Raw genomic sequence first — 26,334 nt, forward strand, 5'->3', positions numbered from 1 at the left:
TTATATTAGGAAAGGGAGATTTAGCTAACGTCTCTATTAGCCTTTAGAGACACTTCGGCAGTGGAACCATGCATTTACACTATTTTTACTCAGAAATGAGCGCATGATTTCCTCAGGTGGCCCTACTGAGCTGTCCTTGTCACTTTCCACTTTCATTTTCTTAATTCTACTCTGGGAGAACTAGTCTGTCTTTATTTGTCTTCTCAAGGATATGATTGTTCTCTGTCAGTTGCTAGTTGTTACACAGTCTCCAGAATGTTCTACTAAGAATTATTTACGGCGTGTTCCAGTCACTTGGAGAAACACTACTCAGGACCCAAAACCAAAATTCAATATAACAAACAAATGCAACATGACTAATGTACCTGACTCCTCTCTTGAGGCATAAACAATCACCAGAAATATCGAGAGTGAAAGCTCACAAATTGATTACTAGTACAGATTTATGTGGTTGATTGGTTGTTCTTAGGTCAGCGGTAACCTATCTGAAATGGTAAGACTGACAAAACAAACAGAATGCAGTTATTCTTCACTCAGTTCTGTCGCTCCCTGTGGCAAGCTTCTGTTTTTTAGCAAGTGGGTGAGTGTTTACAGAAACAGCAAAAGACAGAGAGGAGAGAGTGAGCTAATAGTTTTGGCCTGATGGGCAAATAGTGGAAGGGAGGGGAAAGGAAAGAGAGGAAAAAAGAAGAGATGAGAGTAAGGGGTGACAGAATGGAGAGGTATAAAAGCCTGGCTGCAAGGAATAGACGGACTTCTCAGACAGACGGGAGACGTGCAAGAAACGCTAATCAGCAAGAGCCAATACACTTCAACTTTACTCAGAAAGGTACGTAGCCAACACTGGAAAACAACCATGTACGCAAATAACTATTTACTTCATTTAGAAATGGTCAATACTATTCAACAGCTGCTTTTTAAAAGTAAGAAACTGTCTCAGTTCTCTGTGAAATAGTGTGAGTGTGAGTGTGTTTTGTTGATTCAGTCACTCTAAAACCTGAAGAGGTAATTATGACCTTTTCAGCCATTGCAAGTTTCACTGTCTGTCATAATGCAGGTTGTTCAGTATGCACTGCTTACCTGATGTGAATAAGTCCACCTTGTATGTGCGCAGAATAGGCCTACACACCCACACAAACACCATCACAATGAACTACAGCTGGTCACATGGCAGTGTAGAAGAAGGGTAATCTTTAAGGTCCAATTAATTTACTTTGAAGAAAATGTTATTTTTCTGATTGCATGTACTGTGTTGAACAGGCACTGCAAAATAATTTTTTTGAATCCCACGGCAGAACAAGCACTGCAGTGAATGTTTATACCGTGTTCATAATACGTTGACACACGGTTTATTGATGGGGCCTTTATTCAGAGTTACAAAAAACAAAAAGCACGTTTCATTTAGGTCTCATAAAATGGCGACGAGCAACCCATCAGGGCTGTGTCAGAAACACTTGGATGCTGAAAGATAACACTCTGTTCCAATGTGCACTCCAGTGGAGCGCATTGAGGGGTCGAGGGGGGCGTGTGGGTGCGTACTGTTTCTCTCCCAGCTGTTAGACACGTGTGAAGTTGTAGCATTAGCATTGGCACCTCTCCCTAGCTGAACTCAGGAGTGGCCAGCTCCGTGTCTCGGATGATTATGTAAATGGTAAACGGACTGCATTTATATAGCGCTTTTATCCAAAGCGCTTTACAATTGATGCCTCTCATTCACCCATTCACACACACACACTCACCCACCAACAGTGAAAGGCTGCCATGCAAGGTACCAATCAGCAGGTTGGGAGCAATTAGGAGTTAGGTGTCTTGCTCAGGGACACTTCGACAAGCCCAGGGCGGGGGATCGAACCGGCAACCCTCCGACTGCCAGACAACAGCTCGTACCTCCTGAGCTACGTCGCCCCACACTCATGCTGACGACGCTGACGATGACAGCAGGCAGAGAGGGAGATGCCGCAGGAGCGGCCGTCCAGAGCAGAGCCGAGCCGAGCCGAGCGCGTCGGGCCAAAGGCTACGAACGCGGCGGCTCCTCGCGGCCTGCAGTTCGCTCAGCGGAAGCACCTGGAATTTGCACCATCGTGCTCGATTCCCCAGCATCGGGAGGGGCTGTTCGCACGGGTGTCTGAAGCCTGGCGTGGACTCGCAGAGTGTTTCTCTCCATCTCCTATGGCTGACCGTCAGGGGGGGCTTCTGCCTCAATCTGTTTCCATTCCAGCGCTCCCTCACGACCCAGGCATTTGCTCCACCCTCCTGAAATGATTTTTGGGTTACAGTTGGAAAGGGAGGGCGTGACTGGGGTGCAGTGGCATTCAATCTTCATGTTCATGTTTCTTTTCATTTTAATGTCCCTTAACAGGGTCATGGTGGGGGGTGGGGGGGGGGGGAGTTCCATGAAAGCATCTGCTAAGGGATTGTAATGCAACATAATATCATGTCCATTCTTTCTGTCTGCCTCTAAGAGGAAATCTCCCTGTGCCCCTGACTTGTTTTGTGAAAGTGACTATTCATTATTATTCATAATGACTGAAATACAGATTGTTGGCTGGACCGCAACAGCGGGGCCAGCCTTATAAACGCAAATGTCTGTGACTGACTGAGTGAGTGACTGAGTGAGTGATGAAGTTACACCATTGGTCGGCCGAGTTATGAAGTCACACGATTGGTTGGCCAGATCACATGTGTTAGGTCCAGCCATATACTAGGTTTTAACCTGGTCTTGTTTTGTTATTAAAGGTACAGTAATTATACATGGAAGTTGTATTTCAACACACATGCTGTATAGGTGTGACATAATTCTAACTGTCTGTCTATATCTCTCTCTCCCTCACCCCCCCCCCCCCCCCCCCCTCTCTAGTCTACAGGAAGGATGAAGGTTCCTCTGCAGTGCGTCGTGCTGAGTGGCATTCTCGTCCTCTGTCTCTGCTATGGTCTGAATTCCTAAATCTATCATGCTCCTTCATATCATACTCATCATACTCATACATTATTCATTCATTAAAAAACATGCAGGAACCCGATGTGCCACATGTAATACATAATAAAGAAAGGGGTTTTCCATTCAGAGTTCATATTCAGTAATGTCCTAAAATTAGATTTAAACTCCAGTGCGTGGTTTTTTAAGTGAATTAAATGGTAGACCGAGAGTCCAATATAATGTATAGGAAGAATAGCCTTGAATCTAATTTCACTGCATTGCAATGTGTTATTAGTTATGGCTGGCCTTGTTTAGACAAATGCACCCAGGACGGGGCAGTGCACAGTCAGACATAACCCTAATAGACCGAATGCACGGACTATCTATGAGGCCCCCTGGTGGACTTCCAGCTACAGACAGGCTATGGAAATATGCATTGCAGCAATGGTTTTAAGATAATGTAGTGTGCTTCAGATTTTCCAGAACGGGTTGTAAAGAGATCTTATTTTCCTGTCATTTCATTATTTTACAGATTCACAGGAAAGTCGCGAGTCTTTTGAAGGTAAATGATATAACATTTTGTTCATAGCTGTGCAAATAGAATAACTTACACAGACATTCTCATGGGAATAAATACATTCCAATATTGGCTACATGCCGGTCTTAACTATCTTGCACGAACATTTTGTTTGAATTATTTCAAAGTGGATTTATATTTGTCTCGATTATAAAAATTCCAGACCTGTTTTTGAGTCCATACCGAGCCAATTCCTTCTTCAACCGTCCAAGACATCCCACCTACAACAACTACAACTACAGAAGGTAAACTGTACATAATGTGACAATAACTAAAGCTTCTGATAGTGTTAACTACATTGTGTACACACAGGTTACTAAAATTGCCATGATTGTTGAAGATAACTACTCTGACAACATGAACTCAGACTACAAAAATAACTATTTCTGAAGACAACATACAGAAAACAGCAAATGCAACTACAGCACCAATGCCAGCCATGTGTTCATTGTATTCATATTGCATACTAGGGTTACTTTTCATGAACAGTCATTTTATCATTATTCAGTTTTTTAAACCCGTTTCCTCAAAAAGTCTGTTACAATTTTCATCTAAAAGCTCCTGTTTGTCAGTTGAAAATGGAAAAATGGGAGCGCTAAATCCCATTGTTATTAATGGGAGTGTGTGTGTGTGTATGTGTGTGTGTGTGATATATTGACCATGGAGAAGATGCAAAGGGGTTCACACCTATGAGAAGAAATTTAGCCAAATTGGAGATAATGTATGAAGTAATGGCTGAAGAAACATTCCAAACCTTGTCACATGTCTAAGTCTACAATCTAATCACCACCACTATATACAGTACATAATAATGCACTTCTACAAACCACGCTGTAAAAGCGAAAATGACAATAGACATATGGTTAATTCATAACTTATGAATTAAAACATTTATCTGAATTAATGCATATTTTAATGCAAGAAAATGCATTAGTGATTGAATTAATGATTAAAATTAATGGATTTAAATATTTTAAATGGGAAAAAGGGAAAATGCCCAGAACTGAATATTTCATCAAGCAGAAGAGAAGGATAAGGTGTACTGAATGGAAGAAAAGGGGGAAGAATGTTGATAGAAACTGTCAGAAACTCTTAAAAACAATGAGTGAATAAAAAGAAAGGAGAGAGATGCAACACATTTGAAAGTTGTGTTGATGCAACTGCCAATAGTTGCTTCTTTTTCTTTATACATATATTTGAATGAAGTATTCTTCATCTCTTGTCCTTCTCATCCACGTTCCTCTCCTCTCTCTCTTTCTCGCTCTTTGTCAGGTTGATTAAGTCCCCTTGGGAACGACAGTCAGAGATCTGTGAGGATTTCTCTCCGTGCCGCTTCTATGCCCATCGCTATGGATACCAGCAAGCCTATCAAAAATATTTTGGCGCAAGAAATATCAGAATGGTTGGAGTCTGATTTGAAGAGGAAGAGAAGGGACAGAGAAATCTGTTAATTAGCCACCATGTCATATGGCTGTTTCCTATTGTGCTTCTTTTCTTATCACTGGGTTGTATATATTTCATTTTGTTGATTGATTTGGCAATTCAAGAAAGTCTCTCACACCCCAAGAAATACCTACTTATCCCAACTTTTCATATGCACTTAGTTATCAAAATGGGGCTTCTGTCAAAATGCTAGGTTCAGACATTGGAATTTATCAAACCTGCTAAATTCATATTATTTATTTTGTTATATGTATTTCGGTGTGAACCAGTTTGGTAGCCACATAAATCCCAAACTGTTTATTTTCTTGTACAATGTGGTTTTAAATCACCCTCAATCTAATCAATTTTTTATACTTCATGTACTTTTTTGTTTTTGGTTTTCATGGAAAAGGCCTTTGAAGAAAAACACAATGGATGATTCTAGTGAGTTCGATTTCATCACATTTTGTCAACATCTGACCCTACCAACTTCACAAGCTCTTCCGTTTCAATGAAAGCATGAAACTATTTTTCAAAATGAAAAAGATACTACGCAATTATATTTTTATGTTAAGCAGTCTAGTATGCTTCAACAGTACTTTGCACATTAGGCCACTGTGTTCTTCCCCACTGCAGGGTGAATATTACTACACCTGAATATGCTGTAAACTGTCTACTTTATTCTGCACTGTACAATGATTCAGAATGATTCAGAATGTAAAGCAGTGGTTTCTAACCATTTCATATGAAGGTCAGGCAACGTCTGCGGTTGCACATAATGGCTATAAAGAGATTGTGTGGAATGACCAGTAAATTCAATAAACGTGAGCACAAATTTATTCTTGTAAATGTGTAAATTATTGTAAGCAGATATGTGTATAAATAATATTTTCCAAAGCTTCAAATGAAGCAATCAATTCACTAGTGCAATCATAGCAGAACAACGTATTATAACTACAGATGTATATTTTTAATGTATTTTAATATAGAGCATTCATTGTTTTTTTGTATTTACATAGTTTAAATAATGAATCATAGCAATATCCTGAATCTTAACTGCAGAATCCACATTACCTTAAAGCAGAAGGCAAACCCAAGCTATTTATGTGATTACGAAATGTATGTGGTAATATATACAGTACCTTCACAGTTAACATTCCTCCATGCAGTTATAAAATTTAAACAACTTTTAAAATATGTTAAGAAATCAAAGAAAAGAAATCAAAGTAACAGCAACTTCACATTTCCTTTTTGAATGTAGGCTCATTTTCCCAAAAAAATTGTCCCCATATTTGAAAGATATACATGACATAAACAATGAACCAGACAGTCAAATTGCATACCAGGCTGCCAAGACAAACTTCTCTCACCAAGAATAACACTCAGACAGAGGGAAAGAGGTCAACATACTCTACTGTACATCTGAATATTTCATTGCATGGCAGTTAATCTGTTGTTTCTCTGTGAATTGTTCCATTGATCTGCGAAGGTTAAACTACCGGCATCAAGCTGCAGTGAGTGAAACCAAGAAAGAAAGTATATAGGTTTTCTTCCTACAATCGATTGTGCCATGTACTTGTTTTAAATGGACTTACATGTGTGTTTCTCAGTGAAACACTTTGTATAACATGCATAATAAATATATACTCACAATTTCCATAAATACATACCAATTGTATACTATTGTACTTATAATGTACGATATACTAAAAATATATGTGGTAGCAGGCATAAATACTTCAAGCATGGGATTAAACTGCACACGTTGCATGTTTCTGGTTCCTGCTCGGCATAGGAAATGGTTGTGGTTCTACTAGAAAGACGGAGACCTTAAATTAAACTGTGTCGCATAATGACATCTGCCTGTGCCTCCTGTCATTCAATTAGCAGCATATGGTCCGCTTAGCCTGTAGTTTGGGGTTTGTGTGGGAGGGGGAGGAGGGCTGGAACTGGGAAATCTGTATACCGCAAGACACACAGATGTATAATGCAAGTTATTGATGACAAGTGGACCCTTTGCAGAAACGATGACACGCTTGGTATATCTTTCTGCTGCTAGTTTCCTTTCTATTTTAAATATGTTCCAATTTTATTCAACAGATGAGAAAAAAACGAAGCAAGAAAAAAAACCCTATTTAAATTGTGTCAGCATTTCTGTAAACTTATTAATATAATATTATTATTGTTGTTGTTGTTATTGTAACAACAACAGCAACAACAACAACAACAACAATAATAATAATAATAATAATAATAACAACAACAACAATAATAACAATAATAATAATGTATACCAGTTTTATTTAAAAATAAGCATTTCCTATTTGTGGGAAACATAATATAGCAATCGTTAATCAGTGAAGGACAAGAAGTTGCAAATGTGTAAAACTGTGGGCTGCCTAGAAGGTCCTATAACACTGAACATGGCCCTTACTTGCCTTACTTTCATAGCACATGCTGTATGTTGATATACACCGCCTCCATTATGCTCATGTCACCCACACCACTAGCTCTAGTTTTATAACATAACATAAATAATAATAATAATAATAATAATAATAATAATAATAATAATAATAATTCCTTAAATTTATATAGTGTTATTCTCTCCAGCCGGCTACTCAAAGCGCTTTACTGTGATGAGGGGGAAACCACCACCAATTTACATTTACAATGTAATTGGCATGTCTGCATGATTTCTGTAAGCAAAACCCGTGGGTTGCTTACAATGATGGGTGCATGTGTGCTCTTCTGTGTACTTGAGTGAGAGAAAGTGTTCGTGGGTGTATGTCACATGATTCCCTGACCAATCACACACTCAAGCCGGCATGGGGCGCTGAACTATAAACTGAGCAGAAAAGGAAGAGGGCAAAAGAGAAAGAGAGACAGAGAGAGAGAGAAAGAGAGAACAGGGCTCATTCCCATTGCTCATTCAGAAAATCAGAGGAAAACAAGCAGGAAGATGAAGACTCTCTATGTTCTTATCAGCTGCATGTTGATATCTGCCTGTCTGTCCACAGGAGGTAAGCAGGAAAAGGAGGGCGTGCATTTACACACATCAATATCAGTATGACACAGAAGGAGTTACTGTAATAATGGCAGTTGATTTAAAAATGGCAAATAATTTTTTGAAATCAATGATGTGTTTTCTCCTGCAGATATTTCTGATTCTGACCCCGCTCCAGAAACTCCAGCCTCAGATTCAGCCTCTTCCTCAGAATCAGCCTCTTCCTCAGCTTCAGATTCTGCCTCAGATTCAGCCTCTTCCTCAGCTTCAGATTCTGCCTCAGATTCAGCCTCTTCCTCAGCTTCAGATTCTGCCTCAGACTCTTCCTCTGCCTCGGACTCTTCCTCCGCCTCTGACTCTTCAGCTGCTGACACCGCAAGTGCTGAAGGTAAGAGATCTCTGGGCCTTGTAGTTACTGTCAGTTCTAGTGCCGGAAACACTCCTGTGATATGACCCGAATTTGCACTGCTGACATAAATGAGACTCTATTTATCTGTGAGTGCAATGCGAATGGCCAGAAGATTTATTCCTGAGAAGCCACCGGCAACATCTGGATATCTGTATGTTACTGTATGCTTGGTTGAGTCTTGGGCACATGCATTTATGTGATTATCCTTTAAAATGTGATTTTTGTGGTCTTATAGTTATGCAGGGCTAAAGCGTGCATGTTCGGGTGTGGCAGACGAGCTGTGATTGGATAAAAAAAAGACAGATCTGAATGAAATGAGTGTGAGATGTGCGACCCATGTGCTGTGTGTGTGTCTGCGCTCCAGAGGTTTTTGTGGAGAAGGACCTGGTCTCTGCACTCATGAGGAAGAAGAGAGCAGCACCGGCAAGCCTGAGCCCCACGCAGCTGGAGAGGTAAGTCTGTACCCGCTGCATAGGTCCTCATGCCCAGCTGCTGTAATGGACGGTGAGGTGACAGTGACTGGATTCAGTTTTTAACGGCAGACATAGCTCAGGGGGTAAGAGCGGTTGTCTGGCAGTCGGAGGGTTGCCGCTTCGATCCCCGTCCTGGGCGTGTCGAAGTGTCCCTGAGCAGGACACCTAACCCCTAACTGCTCTGGTGAATGCGAGGCATCAATTGTAAAGCGCTTTGGATAAAAGCGCTATATAAATGCAGTCCATTTACCATTGACCAAGGCAGAGAGGATTGTTTTCGGTAGAATTTATGTCATAATTGATGATTCCATTTTCATTGAAGTGCTCTGGAAAATCGTAGATGGAAGCTCTATGTGTTCAAAGGTGTGGTAGTGTAAAGAGTAGTTTGGAATCTGAGCTCGAAACTCTGAGGTTGTGTGCTTGATTTGTACCAGAGGCACTGTGTCACTTTACTCGTGAGCAATTTGCTTAATCTGAATTGCTTCAGAAATACACAACTGTACACATGGACTACATGCAATAAGAATAGGATTATACACAAAAAGAATATAAGCTGTGTAAGTTTCTCTGGATAAAAGCATCTGCTAAATGCCTTAAATGTGAGTATGCGTGATCGTTTAAGCTGAACGTATTCCAAATAGGTTTGATCCATTCAATTATGAATTCATTGTCTGCTATCAACTACATAGAAAATATGCAATTATAAAAACAGAAAGTGTCTGCATACTGTTAATGAATGCAAATATAACATGTTTATTGCTCTTTCTCTCTCTCTCCTTTGCTCTCTCAGTCTGTGATGTGAACCTGGCTTGCGAGCAAATGGCAGAAGCGGTTGGCATCGCCGCTGCCCATACTGCTTACTGTGGGCCAGTCCCCTTCTAGAGACCAAGCAAATCTCCTTGAAGATGTACTGTACAGACTCTTAAACATGCTTGCTGTTCTTTTCTAACCAAGCATTCCTTCCAAGAGCCTCAGAAAACAGCGGCGCACTGCCACATCCTTAAAAGGACACCGTAAGTCCAAAAAAGCCCGTTGTGTAAAAACCAAGCCTTCGTCTCCTTCTCATCGGACGCCTCACCACAACAGCTCCCAACATGGTCGTCTTATTTTACCAACACCGCAAGAGAAACGTACTCTTACACTTCGCAATAGAGCCTAGCCTTTTCCCTGCTTTTCTGTCAACCACCCTCTACCACCTTTACACCAGATGCTATGGTGTAGACTCCCGACCCTTGAAAACAAGGGAGGAGAAGGTGGAAGACTGGCTGCTTGAAAATATTTTGAAGAAAAATGTTCCTGTCGAAATATTAGCATTTTTTTTTTTTTGCTGATGTATCATTGATCGTCATATGTCAATATTAATGTGTTTTGTTTTTTTTTTTGGTTGTCAGCATATCATTACGTTCTTTAGTAATGTACTAAATACACTTTATTTGAAATACATACTTGTGTCCTGTATCTAGTCTTCTTATTTTTTATTTAAATAAAACAACAAAAAAAACAAATTTTTTATCATCTACTGTAATCCCACTTTACTGAATCCAATGCTCTGTACATGTTTTCAACATACATTTTAAATTAACAGAAAAACAGAGGGTGGAGTACAGATTAGCCACATACCAGATGGGACACTTCCATGATCTACCATTACCTACAGACCAAAAACCAAAATAGTCAAAGGGAAGGCAACAACACAGACCAATTCATGTTGGATGTCTATTCATATACAACTGAACCAATTATGTCACATGACATGCTTTTCCCCCCAACACATGTAGGCTATTTTAATGTATGTGCAAGATGTATCTTGCTCCATATTGCCCTTGGGGGATTTCTAAATCACATGAGGTCCCCAGATAACACTAGTCCTGTACGAATAGGGCTTTAATTGATTCCAATTACTCATGCAGCCATATGCATTTAACTGCATTAAAGCACAGAATATAAGCAACAGTTGTTATTTAGACAACACAAATAACACATTTCACTTTATAATGCACTATGTGCAGATCTACAGCCCTAATTCAGCAAATTATTGAGCTAATGATATAATCAAGGTCTGAGGCTGGAATAAAAAACAGCATACACATGGCTCTCCATGGCACTGAGTTTGAGACCACTGCCTTAAGGTGTACAGAACTGCAATAAGGTGGCACCATAATTACAAAACCACGAAAAGGAAATGAGCCAAAAGGTCACTGCAGTCAGAGAAACCGGACAATTTGACCTCAAGGTTTTTGTGGTGTAACCAACCAATCTTTAAAGGAGTACCATGGTGGTTGAACGTGACACTTCCCAGTTGTCTTTAGGCAACAACAAAACAAATGTGCATAATTTTTTAATTCTTCAGTCATTTCAATGCACTTTAAAACGTATTTTTCTAAGCCTAAATTTCCCACGATAAAAATTCACCCGAACCGTCTGGGCGTGGTAATGAGAACTGTCAGTTAGCTATGATTGACAGACCGTGCCCCGTTTCCATAGCTACCCCCATGATACGCGCTCTCTTTGGGAGACTGAATTTTCACAAGCTAGCTAGCTTAGTAGGGCTAGTATATCAAGTATCGGTAGATAGCTAAGGTAAGGACGTTGACTTATATCCAATTATAATTTTTGATATCTAGCTAGCCAAGTTAAGATAAAAGCACAACTATAACGTCCTCATAAAAGCAAACTAGCAAGCTAACGTTATCGATAACATTGTCTTATGAAAGCAAACCTCCTAGCTAGCTAACGTTAGCTAGCTAGCTAAATGAATATAACCATAAATAATCTAAAGGCACTCTAATTTAAGTGAACCTAACGTTAGTCAAATATTTGCATTGTCTGAACAGCAGGACGGTGTGTGCTGTCAGATTTCTTTACGGGGCGTGGAAATGGGAGTAGTTACTGTATTAGTGACATAGCAAAATGACAACTTTCTCAACCGGTTGAAAATAGGACGATGAATTTAAAACGCATATTTCTCCAAAAATACAGAACGGACATATTTAATACTTTGCTCATTGTGTTTCTTCAATGCCTCTTGTGCAAATAGCACATAAAACCGAGAAAGTGTGAAAATCACCATGGTACTCCTTTAAGGGTACAATCACCTCACCATTTTGTATACTTCTTACCACTAGAGGGCAGACAGGAACAAGTACAAAATGAATGTGACCCAATGTATAGTTGCATATTCAAAAAATGTTCATATAAAATTATAATTAGTTGTAAAATGATATGACTCATTTACTAAGGCTAGTTATATATTCAAAAAATATAATTAGGCAAAAAAATCTCTTATGCAAACAATCTGTTAATATTCATTTAAGTTAGAATTAGCCAAATAAGTATTTGTGTCAAAGGGCATGTAGATTCCACAACAACAAATATACTACTTATTCACCACTCGCCCAATTAGCATTAGGTTGCCACATCATTAGAATCTTTGTCCTCAAAAATCCTGTTAAATGAGGAAAGTAAAACCTGTCAGTATTACAGTACCCTTTTTTTTGCGACATCATTGGACAAGGATATTCAGTTCAAAAACATTTACTGGAAATGGTTTTTTAATGGTCAGTTACGGAATGTTCAGAATGGGGTCCCATGTACCAATCCATCCTCTAATGACAGTTTGACTATATTTCATGAAAAACAAAATTTCACGGGATCAGCCTTATTTTTCAGGGAGCCATTTCTGGCTTTCGGCTTCTTGGTATATTGCCACTTCCACACCCACCACTCGGGGCATGGCAAGAGTAAAAAGTGGGGTTGTCTATGTGTACAGTATCAAATGCAACATATGTTAGGGAATTTAACTACTTAGATAGGCAAAATGGTGTAGCCAATATAATATTACTGTCTACAGAGAGATGTGAATAGCACATGTCTGATAACAGCCTGTTAGTAAAACTGTATACTATTGTATACCTTCAGATTGCTATCATTGTTCGATTGCTCGTGCCTAGGGAAACACTGCTGGTCAGGAAAAGGTCGATGAGCAGAGTGGGACTGTTGATTAAATAGAGTGAAGATAGTACGTCCAAAGTGATGCAATTGTCTTTCAGTTTTCGTTCATGTGTGGGTAAAGTATCATATGTCAGACCTACTTTTTCTGACATTGCAGTATCTACATATAAAATCTGGCTACAATTTAACAGTTAACAGCCACAGCACTTTCATTCACACCTTCAAGACATCATAAATAGGTAGATATGCCCAAAAACTATCTGGCTAACTGGCTATAAAATCTAGACAACAAATTGCTATCAGCCAATAACAATTACAGCCAATTACACACATACAAAAAGAAACCTTTTTACTCCAAGATCAACCCTTCATGGCAAAACTTCTATACCTATGGTCAGGTTTTGAACGTTTGGTCTTTGAGTGTTTTTCCACCACTGAGACGATGTTTGAAATATGAACTTTAGGTAACTGAGGTGCCATTTTGGTCCCATAAATAAGACAGGCAGCTTCACTGATTCACAGTTTCTTTGGGCAGACTTTTATTACAGCTCATATTTATTCTGGGCTTATTCTTTGTATTGAAGATGTATTTCTTGGTTACAATAAAGACAGTGCTGACAAAGGGAAATCATATAATATTATTAATTTTTGAATTATTTCATCCAAATTCCATATTCATAAATACAAATTTGGCTATATAAAACCCTCATTATCTTTGAAAATGAAATCCAGCAATACATAGACAATTTTTTAATTAGAAAAAAAAAAAACCTGTTAAAACTTGATTTTTGTACCCTCTGAGGTATTTATGTAAATGTATGCCCTGGCTGTTTGTTTCTATGTTGTTCTGTATGATACAATTGCAATAGAAAAAGCACCTTCGTTTCAACAACAACATGCGAGCATAGCGATGCAAGGACAGAACGTCTTCAGGTAAATTGGTATCAATTAGCCTCTAATCTCTTCTGGTTTTATTATACCCTGTCACTCATAGGTTCTCTGTTCACCAAATCGCATCACAATGTCTTGGTTTAGTTTTAAAAACAATGGCCGAGGCTACTGGCAGAAAAGTAGTTAATTTACTCAATTATATCGGACAATATAGACCAACCGAAATAGAACAATACAGATGGTAAAATCCAATTAAGCATCACTTCAGGATTTCCACACAGTTCCGTAGATTAATTTAAAGATCAACCATAAGGGTCCAACTAGGTCCTACAACTTGATAGTGCATTACTGCCCTCCACTGTTCAGATACAGAATGACAAACCCAATAGGCCCAAAGATACAGCCCCAGCAAGCATAAAAAATTCAGCATCCCTTTCTGGATTGTTTGGCCATTCCTTCCCTCCCAATTGGGCAGTGTTTTAACAATAAATGCAGACACATCTAGTTCTGATATATCTTTAATTAAACAACTGTCTTCCTTGTTCACTATACTTATTACAATCAAACACAGCATTCTTTACTGTTTCCGGACTACCACACTTACATAGTCCATCAGGGGGTTTCCGATTAGCTTTCAACCCCCCCAAACCACGATGGTCCAATTAATTTCACTGATTGAGTTCAGTCTCTACCAAGCTAAACAGATCCTTTCTTGACAGATGTTTTAATTGAATAAAAGTGTCTCCCTCTGTTACCCATTGCCTTTGCCACTCCATCTTCACACTCTTTTCAATGAAAGTATTATACTCAATTTTTCAAAAAAAAAAAAAAATTACTGACTTGGATATTTTCTGACTGTAGACTTGACAGCTTTATGTGCCATTTAATTTCCTTTCATTCCCGTTGACTGGAACCAATAAAAAGGCCACCTCATAACCCATCTTCTCTATTTCATACACAAAAGATACAACCTCAAGCACAAGATCCGGACGAGCTTCTGAAAGCCTGTTACCTGTTTCCCATTGCCTTTGCCACTCCTTCTCCACACTCTTTTCAATTAAAGTACATCTATTTCGGGAAAAAATGAGCATAATAGACTTGCATATAAGTAAAAAGAACAATGCAGGTGATACAACCCAATTCAGCACAATTTTAAGATTTCCATAAGTCCCATGAATTAATTTAGTACACAACCGTAAGGGTTCTACCACAAGGTGACGCCATTGTGGCTAGCGACATCTTTAACTCATTGTCATGTAATAGTGTAACAGTTTGTAGTCCTAAAACCCGGAAGTAAGTTTGTTATGGGCTTTTAAAAAGCAAGTTGCCAACAAGTTGCTATATTTAAGAAATTAATCATAAATTCAACAACCAAATTAGGAACCAATCAATTAACCTCAGTCTTTAATCTGTTTTTTATGTTATTGTTTGCAATATAGCTCTATATAGCACAATATGAACATAATAATTTTATTCTTTATAGTATGCATAGCTATTTCTGGCGTAGCGTGGTTTAATTGAGAAAATATTCCCTCTAAAGCATGAAATGCAGCCAATTAAGAAAAACATAACAGCTTGTTAAAATTCTGGGATTGCAATTGTGGTTGGAACGAAAATCGGCATTACACAGGGGCGTCCAGGACCGAGTTTGAAAACCACTAGCCGAGGATACAGCTCAATGTTCCTGTTCCTTGAATTTCACGTGATTGCGCGCCCACTTCTGAGGGACTGAGTGCGCGTTCTAGCAAAAAACGGAAAGCACTTGGTGGGTAGGCAAAAAAAGAGAAAAAGAACGAAGGACAACGAAGAACACAAAAACATGGATTTTCTCATAGGAAGCCCGTTTTCCACACCGGTCGGACAGCGAATAGGTATACTATTTTCCCCTTTTTTCTGCTTTAACTTGACATATAGCCAGTCAAACAGAGTTACTATGTTGCCATAAATTTCGTCTCGTCACTTTATGCTTGTTTAAATATGGTGAGTAAATAGCTGATAAAAGCTTCTGATAAAATGACACAATCGACACGCAAATTAAAATGAAAATGAAAAACGTTAGATGATATAAGTGAATATGGGGTGTTTGAATAAGCAAAGTTAGCAAAAGTTATACATCGTTTACGGAAGACTTGTTTAGTGACCGATGCCTTATTCGACCAATAAGGCGATAGAGGCTGTCTTGGATTTTGTTAATTCGTTCACTTGATTTGCGTAATTAGGTTATGTGACAGCTATCGTATCCAATAGAAAATGCAGATGCCAAAAAGTGTCTGTAGATTACAAAAACTTGATTTCTTTCGAACTTCCTCGAATTGTCTATGTGGAGTGATTTTCAAGTAGCCCACATTTAATCTAAAATTGTTTCGTTTTAACAAACGTATTTCAGTGTTAACTATAATAGCTCAACTTATAGACCTTCTATATCTTGTTCCATGTTGTCAGTTCATTTAATTTTTTCAAACTGAATTAATTTTAATGATTGAGCTAGATATGATATCGCTGAGCTAGATGTGATATCGCTGGGCTAGAGATGATAACGCTGAGCTCCTGATGATATCGCTGAGTTATCGGTGGTTGTAAGGAAATGTAAACAGTTAAGAGTATGTGGGTCGAACAGCCATTTAAGGACCCATGGACCGAGGGAATCAGTCTGCTTAAAGGATAACAAATCATTGCGCGAGACGAAGTGAGAGTGAGAATTTCAGTAGCCATTTTATATCCCTGCTGCGTTAAAATACTTTTTGAGCCTCCCCTCGACCCCTCCCCGCTACCCTCTTTTCACAGATCAATGCGAGAAATACTTCAACTGCTTCAGACTGCGTGCAAAAGCAGCTGACAGTCACATGAAACACTGGAACAGAAAGAGGGAGGGAGATGGAGGGAATTAAGATTAGGGATATGGGAGAACTAACATTGAAGGACTAGCATTCAGAACACTGAAAATGCAGAGGAAGAGATGTGTCATTCATGTGATCCCAGGGAGCAATACGGCTCATTTAAATGTTCAATTGTCAGCCTTTATTTACCCAAATTTCCTGATTTATATGCATATAATTTACATTTCTTGTGTCTTCCTGTTCATTGTACCACAAAACATGTTATATGTTAATATGTATTTGTTGTGTTTTATAAGTAAGAGATGATTTTAAAGTGCAAAACACTCCCTTGGATACTAGCGGTCTGCTCTCTATGGCACTGTTGTTGTAATAAGGTGAGGTTTTGTTTTTTTAATTGTTGGGATTGTCATTTTGGTCTCTCTTTGCAAGGCTCCTTTGAGCAATTCTAAGGACTGTCCCATGTGAGATGCTGGGTACCCTGTCTTTCTCAGTCACACAGCCACTCAGGAATATTTCAGACCGGGGAGGAGTCCTATACATTAGTCCTATACATTCACCCCCCCCTGCAAAACGGTTATGTGAGAAGTATCTTAGTTGGGAATATTATTATTGCACTGGACGTTACGGTGACTAGATTTCCTAGAACCTATAACAATGGCAACTACAGTCAGAAAACCCATTTTAAGATTTTCTCAAAATACGCTGGGAAAGGTGAAAAGGGGCTGGAATGTGGGGCTTTGCCGGAATGTCTTGGTCACCCTAGTGGAAGTGCACTACAGCCCTGGCGCTCTCGTGCTGTGGCAACGTGACGGGCGTTGTTTCACACGTTTTTCTTATCGTCAGAACAAGCCACCACCCCCTCTCTGCAGGCGGAGGACTGGGGACTCAACATGGAGATCTGTGACATCATCAACGAGACGGACGAGGGGTATGAATTTTTTCAGAAAATTGTCACACTTTGGAATTCCAAGTTTCCTGGTCGTTACCGCCTCACTTATTTTTGTACTCTTATTGACTGTTCCCTTATAGCCTTTTGTTAAAAGCCCAGTTGTCACAGCTGATTATGTATAATCTTGTAAGAGGTTTGTGGTTCTGTGCCCATTTCATATGGTTGCTATAGACATTTTCTGCTGTAACTTGCATTTATTTATTTTTTTAAATTAGACCTAAAGATGCAGTCAAAGCAATAAAGAGGAAGATTGTGGGGAATAAGAATTTCAGAGAAGTCATGCTGGCGCTAACTGTGAGTTTTCCCACCTTACCTTCTCTGTTACTGTTGTTATGTGTGTCCTCCTTTGCTTGGAGTGCAGTGTGACTGTACCGTGCAATATCTTTATAAGTGGTGTGCTCTGTGGAGGATCTCTCATCTTCGCCCTGTGTTGAAGGTGCTGGAGGCATGCGTGAAGAACTGCGGACACAGGTTCCATGTTCTAGTGTCGACCAGAGAGTTTGTGGAGGGGGTTCTGGTCAGAGCCATTTTGCCGAAAAACAATCCCCCCATGACCCTGCATGACAAGGTGTTGAGTCTCATACAGGTGTGTTGTACTGTTGCGTGGTGTCAATGGCGCTCTGTTATTGTTAATGTTCCCTGTTTCATGTACTCACACACTTCACCAAGGTGAGCAAAGAAGGCTATATAAAGTAATACAGGTAACTGTAATCACCTCTATTGTTTGCTCAAAAAATGGGAAATTTGTGTTCTTATATTTATAGTTTCTCTGATAAATAATTTGTGTCACATTTATTCGCACCTGTGCTCTCAGTACTGTGTGCACCCTCCTTTCACAAAGGTAACACTACTGAGTAGCCTTCTGTAGTGTTTAACCATATCAGGATTGGGGGAACTTTGTCTGTACACACACTGTAAGCACAATTGCGTTCTTGCATCAGATATGTGTGTTTTGAAATGTTCTTTTGAAATGGGAGTACTCCATTTCAAAATAAGAGTTTTTTTTTTTTTTTTTTTTTTTAATTTACAAACAATATTTGAAAGTGCTTGAAATGCGTGCGCCTCTCTGTGTGCTCTCAGGCATGGGCGGACGCCTTCCGGAGCGCCCCGTCTCTGACCGGCGTCGTGTCCGTGTACGAGGACTTGAGGAGAAGGGGCCTGGAGTTCCCCATGACTGACCTGGACGCACTCTCCCCAATTCACACGCCTCACCGGGTACCTCTATCCACACTCCCTGCCTCCCTGCGTATCCCGCGCTCGGTGTTATTCTGCGTGTTACCTGCTTCGTCACCCGGTTCTGTCTCCGTCCGTCCTCCTCAGAGCGTACCGGAAGACGAGTCACCTGTTGCCGTGACGACTGCGCCCCCAACTCAGACCCCTGCGCCGCCCCCGAATCCTGTACTCCAGCAGACCGCAGCAGGGCCGCACGCCCTCTCACCTGAACAGGTGACCCACAGAAAGGCCTCTCGTGGATTTCGAAATAACCGTTGACCTTTAAGCCACTGAAGAAGCAGTGTGAGGCTTCGTGTTCCTGGTCTTTGCTGTTGTGTTGTGTGTGTATTGGTACTTCTCCCACACTGTGTGTCTGTAGATGTTGTGCTGTTATGCGTAATGCAGGTCAGATAATTTGTTTTGTTTGTGGATATTTTTTTTCTTCAAGATTGAACAGATGCGATTGACACCGATTTGTTGCTCAGTTGCAGAAGCTGAGAGCTGACTTGGATATTGTGCTGGGGAATCTTACGGTGATGTCAGAGATGCTGAACCAGCTGACTCCAGGCCACGCCCAGCAATCTGACATGGAGTTGCTCCAGGTCAGACTCTTTCAGACTGCCAGTGTACCCGCACCGCTGTGGCAGGCAGTCAGCATGCAATTAGAAAACTGGCATGCCCTCCATTAAACCGTGGTGTTAACCACCCAATACCCCCCTCTCTCTCTGTCCCTGTCTCTCTCTCTCTCTCTCTATATGCCTGTAATGTAATCTATCTCTTTGTCTATCTCTCCCTCTCTCTCCATTTCTCCCCCTTTCTTTCTCTCTGTCTCTCCCTCAATCTCTGTCTCTCCATTTTCCCCTCTCTCTCACTCCCCCTTTCTCCCTCCCTCTTCCCCTCTCTCTCTCCCTATCTCTCTCTCTCGCTTTCTCTCCCCACCTCTCTCTCTCCCTCCCCCTCTCTCTCTGTCCTCTCTCTCTCTCTCTCCCCCTCCCCCTCTCTCTGTCCCTGTCGGTCTCTCTCTCTCTCCCTCCCCCTCTCTGTCCCTGTCGCTCTCTCGCTCTCTCTCTCTCCCCCCTTTCTCTCAGTAGCAGTTGTACACCGTGTGCAGGCAAATGCAGGACAGAGTGGTGGAGCTGATCCCCAGACTTGCTGAAGAGGGACTGATAGAGGAGTTGCTAGCAGTCAACGATGAGCTCAACAACAACTTCCTCCGCTACCACAGGTACTGCATCACCTCACAGCCGTCTGATACTGCATTCATACCAGACTTGGGTCAAATACGTATTTGTTTTGGATTCAAATACTTTTCTGTGCTCTGTTGATCTTGCCTGGTGTATATAACCAGAAGGCGGAGTTTGGAGAATTTGGGAGTATTTCATGGTTCCAATACACCAGACAAGATCAGTAAAGCATAGAAAAGTATCTGAATCCAAAACAAATATTTATTTGATCCAGGTCTGATTCGTACAGCATGTCTGCAAATATGTCTGAGACTTTTTTTTCTTTTCACACATTTACCAGATTTGAGAGACTTTCCAGTGCACAGAATGTTGCCCAGCAGGTGAAGTTATTTTCTTGTTTCATGGACAGTTGTTCTTAGTTTTTCTACAACTGTAATATGTACAGGAGACCTTGTTAACCTCTTCAAGCTCCTTTGTCCCAGACTCCCGACACCACCCCTGCAAATCTCCTAGACCTCAGTCCTGTCAGTCAGCCAGCTGGAACAGAGACTCCTGCCCCTCAGCCCATCACCCAGTCAGAAGTCAGCTCTGTGTCAAATGAGATGGCCACCCTCAGTAAGTAGCTCTTAAACTGCCTGTATATTCAAAACAAAACCTTTTGTTCGAAACGATACCTACCTAGCATTACTACCTATAGAAGTGTCCCATCTTGTATAGGTAGTTTCCCTAATAGGTATACATTGGGGCCTACTGTTAAGGCACCTTACAAGATGTTTGCAATGTTAACCCCCCCCCCCCCTCCACCCCCATCTCTTTTTCAGATGCCGGAGGTGATGACGAGTTTGACATGTTTGCTCAGACCAGAGGCAGCTCTCTCGCTGATCAAAGAAAGAGGTTAGAGTGCTTAACTGCTAACTTTTGACTGAGGAGTCAAAAGACAGGCACGCTAATGTAACGTTGCTAACGTGTGTGTCTGCGTGTGTGTGTGTGTGTGTGTGTGCGCGCGCGTGTGTCTATGTGTGTATACTGTGTGTGTGTGTGTGTGTGTTTCAGTGTACGGTATGAAGATCCTGGGGCAGTGGAGGGTCTCGCAGGAGCTCTGGACACTAGACTGCAGGTCACTGGAGCGGTCAGTACCTCACTCTACGTGGGGATGAGTACATCTCCACGTTCTGGTGGCAGGTTTTGCACACCCTGAACAAGTCGACCAGTGATCTTCGGGAGATGTTCTCTGCTTTGATTTATTCCGTTAATTCCCATGTTACACCGACGTCGCTCCTGGTTTTTTTTTTTGGTGACAATGAAATGGCCTTAACGCTGTCTCCCTCCTCTCCTCTCTGTGTGCTCACTCCCCCCCTGATTTCCCCAGATCCCCTCCTCTCACAGCACTACCCTGGAGGACGTGGACAAGTGGCTGTCTGCGGACGTGGTGAGGGACCTCTGACTGCTTCAGCCCTGCTTTCCCTGCCCTCCATTCAGGCCCACGGTCCCAGTCTCTCCTATCAGTCTCTCCGTGCAGCTCACATGCTCTGTGTGGCATTGCTGTTGTGCTGTGTATCCTGGCTGTATGGTTTTAGTACTTTAATTTACACATTTAAATTCCATTGTCTTCTAATCATTGTACTTCCTTTATGAATGAATGAGTTTTTTTTCTTCAAATATCCTTGTTTTTATTAACAGAAATGTGGATTTTTTTTTTTAGGAAGTGACACCGGCAGAAAATGAAGGGGTAACCAGTGAAGGTCAGTCATCATCATCATCATCATCATAATCAGCCTTTGTCTGATGAGTTCATTATTTAAATGTGACATTTCCCGACCACCTCATTGTCAGCCACAGCTCCCGCAGTGAATGAACCATGTTTGGTTCAGCTTTTAACCCCATCTTTCCTTTTGTTTTAGAGTTTGACAAGTTTCTGGAGGAGAGGGCCATGGTTGCAGACCCCAGCCCCAGCCGGCCGGACACAGCCTCAGCTCAAACCCGCTCTGTGCCACAGTCTGCCCGGCAACACGAAAGGTCACATGACCAACTCTTTACACTCTAAGCAAATGAAGGAATGAGAGTAACTGATGGGCCACAGATGTTATGCACACGCACGCACACACACGTGCTCACACACACACACGTGCACACACACACACACACGCATACACCCACGCACGCACACACACACACAACTGCATACATTTTTTTGTGTTATTAGTGGCTGCATTCCTTTAACTTAACTACAAGAAAAATGACATGCAGTGAGCCTGATTTAGGGGTACTTTCGATACTATGGTGTCTCTGAAATATCCCTTCTTTATTACAATAATATGCAGGCTGTAGTAGAAACCCATGGTACAGTACATGTAAGGTTACTTACGCAGCATTAAAAGGCAAAAGCACAGTCTCTAGCATTGCATCGTCCACCTTACAAATTGTCATGTTGCATTGTCTTCCCACTGTCAATCACAAGTGGGAGCCATGTGAAGATAAAAGGCAAAATCATTGGCAGTTTTTAAATGAAGTCAAGATATGCTAATTCTGTGGAAGAAATGCGTAGGAACTATGTGTGTAAAAAAATGAACTGTGCAAATCATTGAAAAAAAGAATTCTGTGTCTGTGGTATCGTCAAAGTTTATTTGATATGTTGTAGGCATAAAAAAAGTGCTCCTTGTATTTATGGTTGCGAGGGATCAAAGTGTATTTGGTATGTTATACAATACTATTGTAAACATGTTTTGATTGTTATTAAAAAGCAATCGTGGTTTTTTTTTTTGGGGGGGGGGGGGGGGCGGTTAGGAAGTTGTTGCGTTTGAGACAGATGTGTCGTGTCCCATGGAGTAGTATCTGCGCTTCGCTTTGGCCGTGTGCAGGGCTGCTTTGTGTGTGGTACTTGTGCCTTAATAAATGAGCAGTGCTCCGTTGAGGAGTGACTGTAATTCACAAGTGTCTTATCACCTGGGCTCCTCAATTAAGTTTTTCATGCCAGTGGTTGTTGGTTTCATCATTGTGTTTAAAAAAAAAAACAAAAAAAAAAAACAACCTAATTCTCGACTGACCTGGAGCTGACCTACCTAAAATGCGTTACCCATGTTGAAGACAGCAGGTACAACAACTAGTTTGAAAATCAATGCTAATAAAAGTTTCAATTAAATATTAAAATGAATAAGTACAGGTAAAAGTATCCATGTTACATACACGACAGGGTTTCAAGTCTTCAGTGATCCATTGTTATTTAGCCTTCTGCCGTTCCTCGTAGAACGTATTTACTTAATAACGGTACATGGAGGTAACTTTCTCAAATTATGAACTAACACAACACGTAGTATTAATAGAGGAAGAGAGAGAGTGGGATTATCTGTGTCACTGAGTCATATGCAGGCTTCTTGGTCTCTCTCTGAACAAAATAGCAGGCTTGTTGTTTCTCAATCTGTCCACGTCTGCATATTCCTCAGTGAAACTGCTTTTCCTGACCTGCCATCGCTTTGCAGTAAACAGCAAAATCCTTGACTGAGGGAGTTACAAGTGCTATAGGCTTATTGGTTTTCCAGCCATAGCTTTGGCTGTTTTTCAGTTGATATGGTAGTCAACTCTGTATGTTATGGTATTAGCGTTCAAGGACGTCTGAACAGATACGCCTACACTTGATACAAAGGGACATCAAAACAGGCAGAAACGCGCAAAGAGAAGGAGATTCCTAAGCGGTCACAGGCACCGCATGCGAAGGCTTTACTGCAGTTGGAAAGAACCGGGCTTGCTCACAAAAAACTTTTAGTTTAAGATTAACGATAAGGAGAATTTTGGACGGAATACTGATAACAGTACCAAGTACCAAGTACTGACCAAGCAGAAGGGGTCGGTAAGCAATGCTCTGAACTTTTCTGGGGAATAGCATATTTTTCACTGCAGTCAACGTTTAGGCCTAACTGGCAGGTAATTTCACGATGAATGGGTTCGTATGTTCCAGTGGAAATGTCAGTGTTTTATTCTGTTGGACATTTTTGGGTGTTTTCGTCAACCTACCAACAATTTCTCTTTCGACAATACCAAAATATTTCAAACCCAATACTGAGACATCACCTGGCAGAACGGACATCGAATCAGATTTAGCCTTTTTGCGGTCCAGACCCCATTCCCTCTCGTCTTTGCTGCCGGTCCGGCCCTACTCACTGTCCATAAACGAAGAGGACTACCATTACTCGCCCAAACCAAAAGATCTGCGCCCTGCTCGGCTCCTGCGGGTGTTGGGCTCATCTTTCGACCCTTTTTGGATGTCAATCGAACGTCCCGCAGAGGCTGTCAGGACATCTGGCGGTGAGATCGAGGAAGCGACGTTCCAAGGGAGAGCGGCTTTACCTGGTTCCGTGGGCAGCAGCAACAGTTTCAATTTCAGCGAGTCTCCAGAACTGTCTGAGGGCGCAGCACGTTATCAACGAAAACTGGAAAAAGAAGCGGAAGACCTGGATTTAAGCCATTTTCCTCCCGAAGCCGCTACTTTTATTCGCGCGTGGCTGGTCCGCTCGGCCACATGTGAGCTCCGCTACCAATGGGTCAATTTGGGTCCAGTCTTTTGGCCTCCCTGGTTACGCCACACTGACTGTGAACAAACCGGGAGTTCGCGAAGCTGTTCCTTCCCCAGTGGGATGTCCTGTCGACGGGCACAACTAACGCACATTAAAATCTTGGCCTGGCACTGTTGGGGTGGGGAGGACGGAGTTAGTAAGGTACTGGGGACAGATAAAGGGCTGGCTGGACCAGGGATGGGTGTGTCGGGCAAGAGGTGTATATGGCGACAAGTGCCCTACCCCGTGGTCACTGCTTGCAAATGCTCTTGTAAATAGAGTCGTGGTCTGTGAACCGCGGCGTCCGACACAGGAGCGCAGCAGACTCAGAAAAGGGAATGATTATGGTTACCTAGCAATAACAATGACCAACCTGCACCGAACTGTATGATTGTATTACCTTTATGTGCATTCCAGTTTACCCGATTAAAAACACTCGTAAAATGCAATCAGTTACATGGAATAACATTAAGAATCATGACAAATAATACTGAATTGATTTAGTTATCTAAGTGCATGTTTGCTTTTCCAGTAATTACGAGCAGAACACCTTCCATGTTTGTCTTAATAGAAATATTTTTCTAATGTATTTTTCTAATGACAGTATTAATTTTTGTTCATTGTTTTGCCCAATAAATGAAATTCTAAAGCTTTCCTTGTTTCGCATCCTGTTTTGTGCAATACCATTTGTGCAATTCCTTGTAATGCATGTCGAAGTCATTGCAATAAATATGTTCTTCATGAAATATTGACTGAAAGCTACACATGCACCATTTTCAAATGTCTATTGCTTTGTTTAAGCTTGGTTTCCTGAACATAAATAACAGCCAGCTGCAAACACATCAAAGTAGCATCTATGTTTTGCATTATTTAATTACATTGGGGGGGGGGGGGTTGCCTGATCTGACAAACTATCTACAAACACGCCCCCCCCCCCCCCCCCCCCCCCCAACACATTAAGTAGTTTGCCTAAAACAGTTCCTTGGAGGTGTGATTGGGTCTCACCTTACAAAATACCAACAATAACTAAGTTAATGGACCAGTCTCGGTCTCCTTCCAAATCTTCTTTCTTTAATAAGCACGGGCAAACATCAACATTTTCCACTTATCACTCAGGGCAGCCATTACAGTAGTCCACACAAACACTCCTTCACTCAGTCACATGATTATCAGTCGTGTTTCTGTGGCAGAGAACATGTCCTATGACATCAGGAAATGTATCGCCTTGAATCAATACATGAATTGATTTCTTTTCTTTTTAAAGGATTTTTTTCAAATTAGAAGACGGCACTTGTTGTTGAGGTTAACGCACTGGATTTTAAAAGATTTTTGCAGTCATCACCACGTCTTGTGCCTCTCTCATCCTCCCACGTTCTCAATAAAACAGAGGTTTGCAAATCCTGGTTCTGGAGAGTCACTGCGTCTGCAGGTTGTTGTGACTTAAGCGCTTAATTGATCAACCAAAGCAATTAGATACACAGTTAACTCAGCTCACCTGCTTTCTCTGATCTGAAAGCATTACTGGTTTTATTGCGGAGAAGAAAAAAAACCGAACAGACACTGCAGCTCTCCAGGGCCATGGTTGCAGACCCCTGTAATAGGCTAGAACATTCCGGATCCTAAGCTGGCCTTCCTTTCTGCTGGGACCTTCGAGGAGCCATAGAGCTCTTACGCCATTGCGCTGACCTCTGTTGTTTTCTTACATTCCCTCATTCCCTCACCCCGTTTCAAGAATTTCTTTGTTTTTGACCTTGTGTCTTTGACCAGTGGCTCTCTCACACTCTTCTCTCAAGCACACGCTGTTATTTTGTCTATATCGCTCTCCTTCCATATGGCGTTGATGCACGCAGCTCTCGGTAACACGCTGTACGTCGTGCGTGTTTGTGCAGTCTGTCCCGCTGCAGTTTTGTCTGGTCCCAGCGGTGTTGTTCTATTAAACCAGGTGTCCTGCGTTGATG

General features: G+C 41.3%; 4 protein-coding genes across 5 annotated transcripts; all 4 read left to right on the top strand.

The window, feature by feature from the left end:
• The first annotated feature begins 672 nt into the window (after nt 1-672).
• On the top strand, nt 673-5,755 carry LOC118221417 (matrix Gla protein-like). Its single transcript, XM_035406470.1, has 5 exons — nt 673-829; nt 2,858-2,930; nt 3,450-3,479; nt 3,658-3,739; nt 4,767-5,755. Exons 2-5 carry the CDS (start codon nt 2,870-2,872, stop codon nt 4,906-4,908), a joined length of 315 nt encoding a protein of 104 aa, XP_035262361.1. The 5' UTR covers nt 673-829; nt 2,858-2,869; the 3' UTR covers nt 4,909-5,755.
• A 2,051-nt stretch (nt 5,756-7,806) lies between these two features.
• bglapl (bone gamma-carboxyglutamate (gla) protein, like) lies at nt 7,807-10,248 on the top strand. The gene is made up of 4 exons (XM_035406810.1): nt 7,807-7,939; nt 8,075-8,311; nt 8,697-8,784; nt 9,596-10,248. Exons 1-4 carry the CDS (start codon nt 7,879-7,881, stop codon nt 9,600-9,602), a joined length of 393 nt encoding a protein of 130 aa, XP_035262701.1. The 5' UTR covers nt 7,807-7,878; the 3' UTR covers nt 9,603-10,248.
• A 4,697-nt stretch (nt 10,249-14,945) lies between these two features.
• On the top strand, nt 14,946-22,769 carry LOC118221639 (target of Myb protein 1-like). 2 transcript variants are annotated; one of them, XM_035406885.1, is made up of 15 exons: nt 14,946-14,966; nt 17,328-17,412; nt 17,649-17,727; nt 17,870-18,019; nt 18,514-18,648; nt 18,754-18,879; nt 19,131-19,247; nt 19,737-19,870; nt 20,170-20,209; nt 20,312-20,444; nt 20,651-20,723; nt 20,883-20,958; nt 21,199-21,258; nt 21,532-21,571; nt 21,731-22,769. In XM_035406885.1, the coding sequence occupies exons 2-15, from the start codon at nt 17,375-17,377 to the stop codon at nt 21,871-21,873; spliced, it is 1,344 nt and encodes a 447-aa protein (XP_035262776.1). In that variant the 5' UTR covers nt 14,946-14,966; nt 17,328-17,374; the 3' UTR covers nt 21,874-22,769. The 2 variants fall into 2 exon arrangements, with proteins under 2 accessions (XP_035262776.1, XP_035262775.1); XM_035406884.1 differs by lacking the exon at nt 14,946-14,966 and adding an exon at nt 15,100-15,518.
• A 395-nt stretch (nt 22,770-23,164) lies between these two features.
• LOC118221641 (noggin-2-like) lies at nt 23,165-25,030 on the top strand. Its single transcript, XM_035406886.1, has one exon. The coding sequence runs from the start codon at nt 23,759-23,761 to the stop codon at nt 24,653-24,655; it is 897 nt and encodes a 298-aa protein (XP_035262777.1). The 5' UTR covers nt 23,165-23,758; the 3' UTR covers nt 24,656-25,030.
• Nucleotides 25,031-26,334: the final 1,304 nt, after the last annotated feature.

This window comes from Anguilla anguilla, chromosome 2 (assembly GCF_013347855.1).
Source record: "Anguilla anguilla isolate fAngAng1 chromosome 2, fAngAng1.pri, whole genome shotgun sequence".
Classification (NCBI taxonomy): Eukaryota; Metazoa; Chordata; class Actinopteri; order Anguilliformes; family Anguillidae; genus Anguilla; species Anguilla anguilla.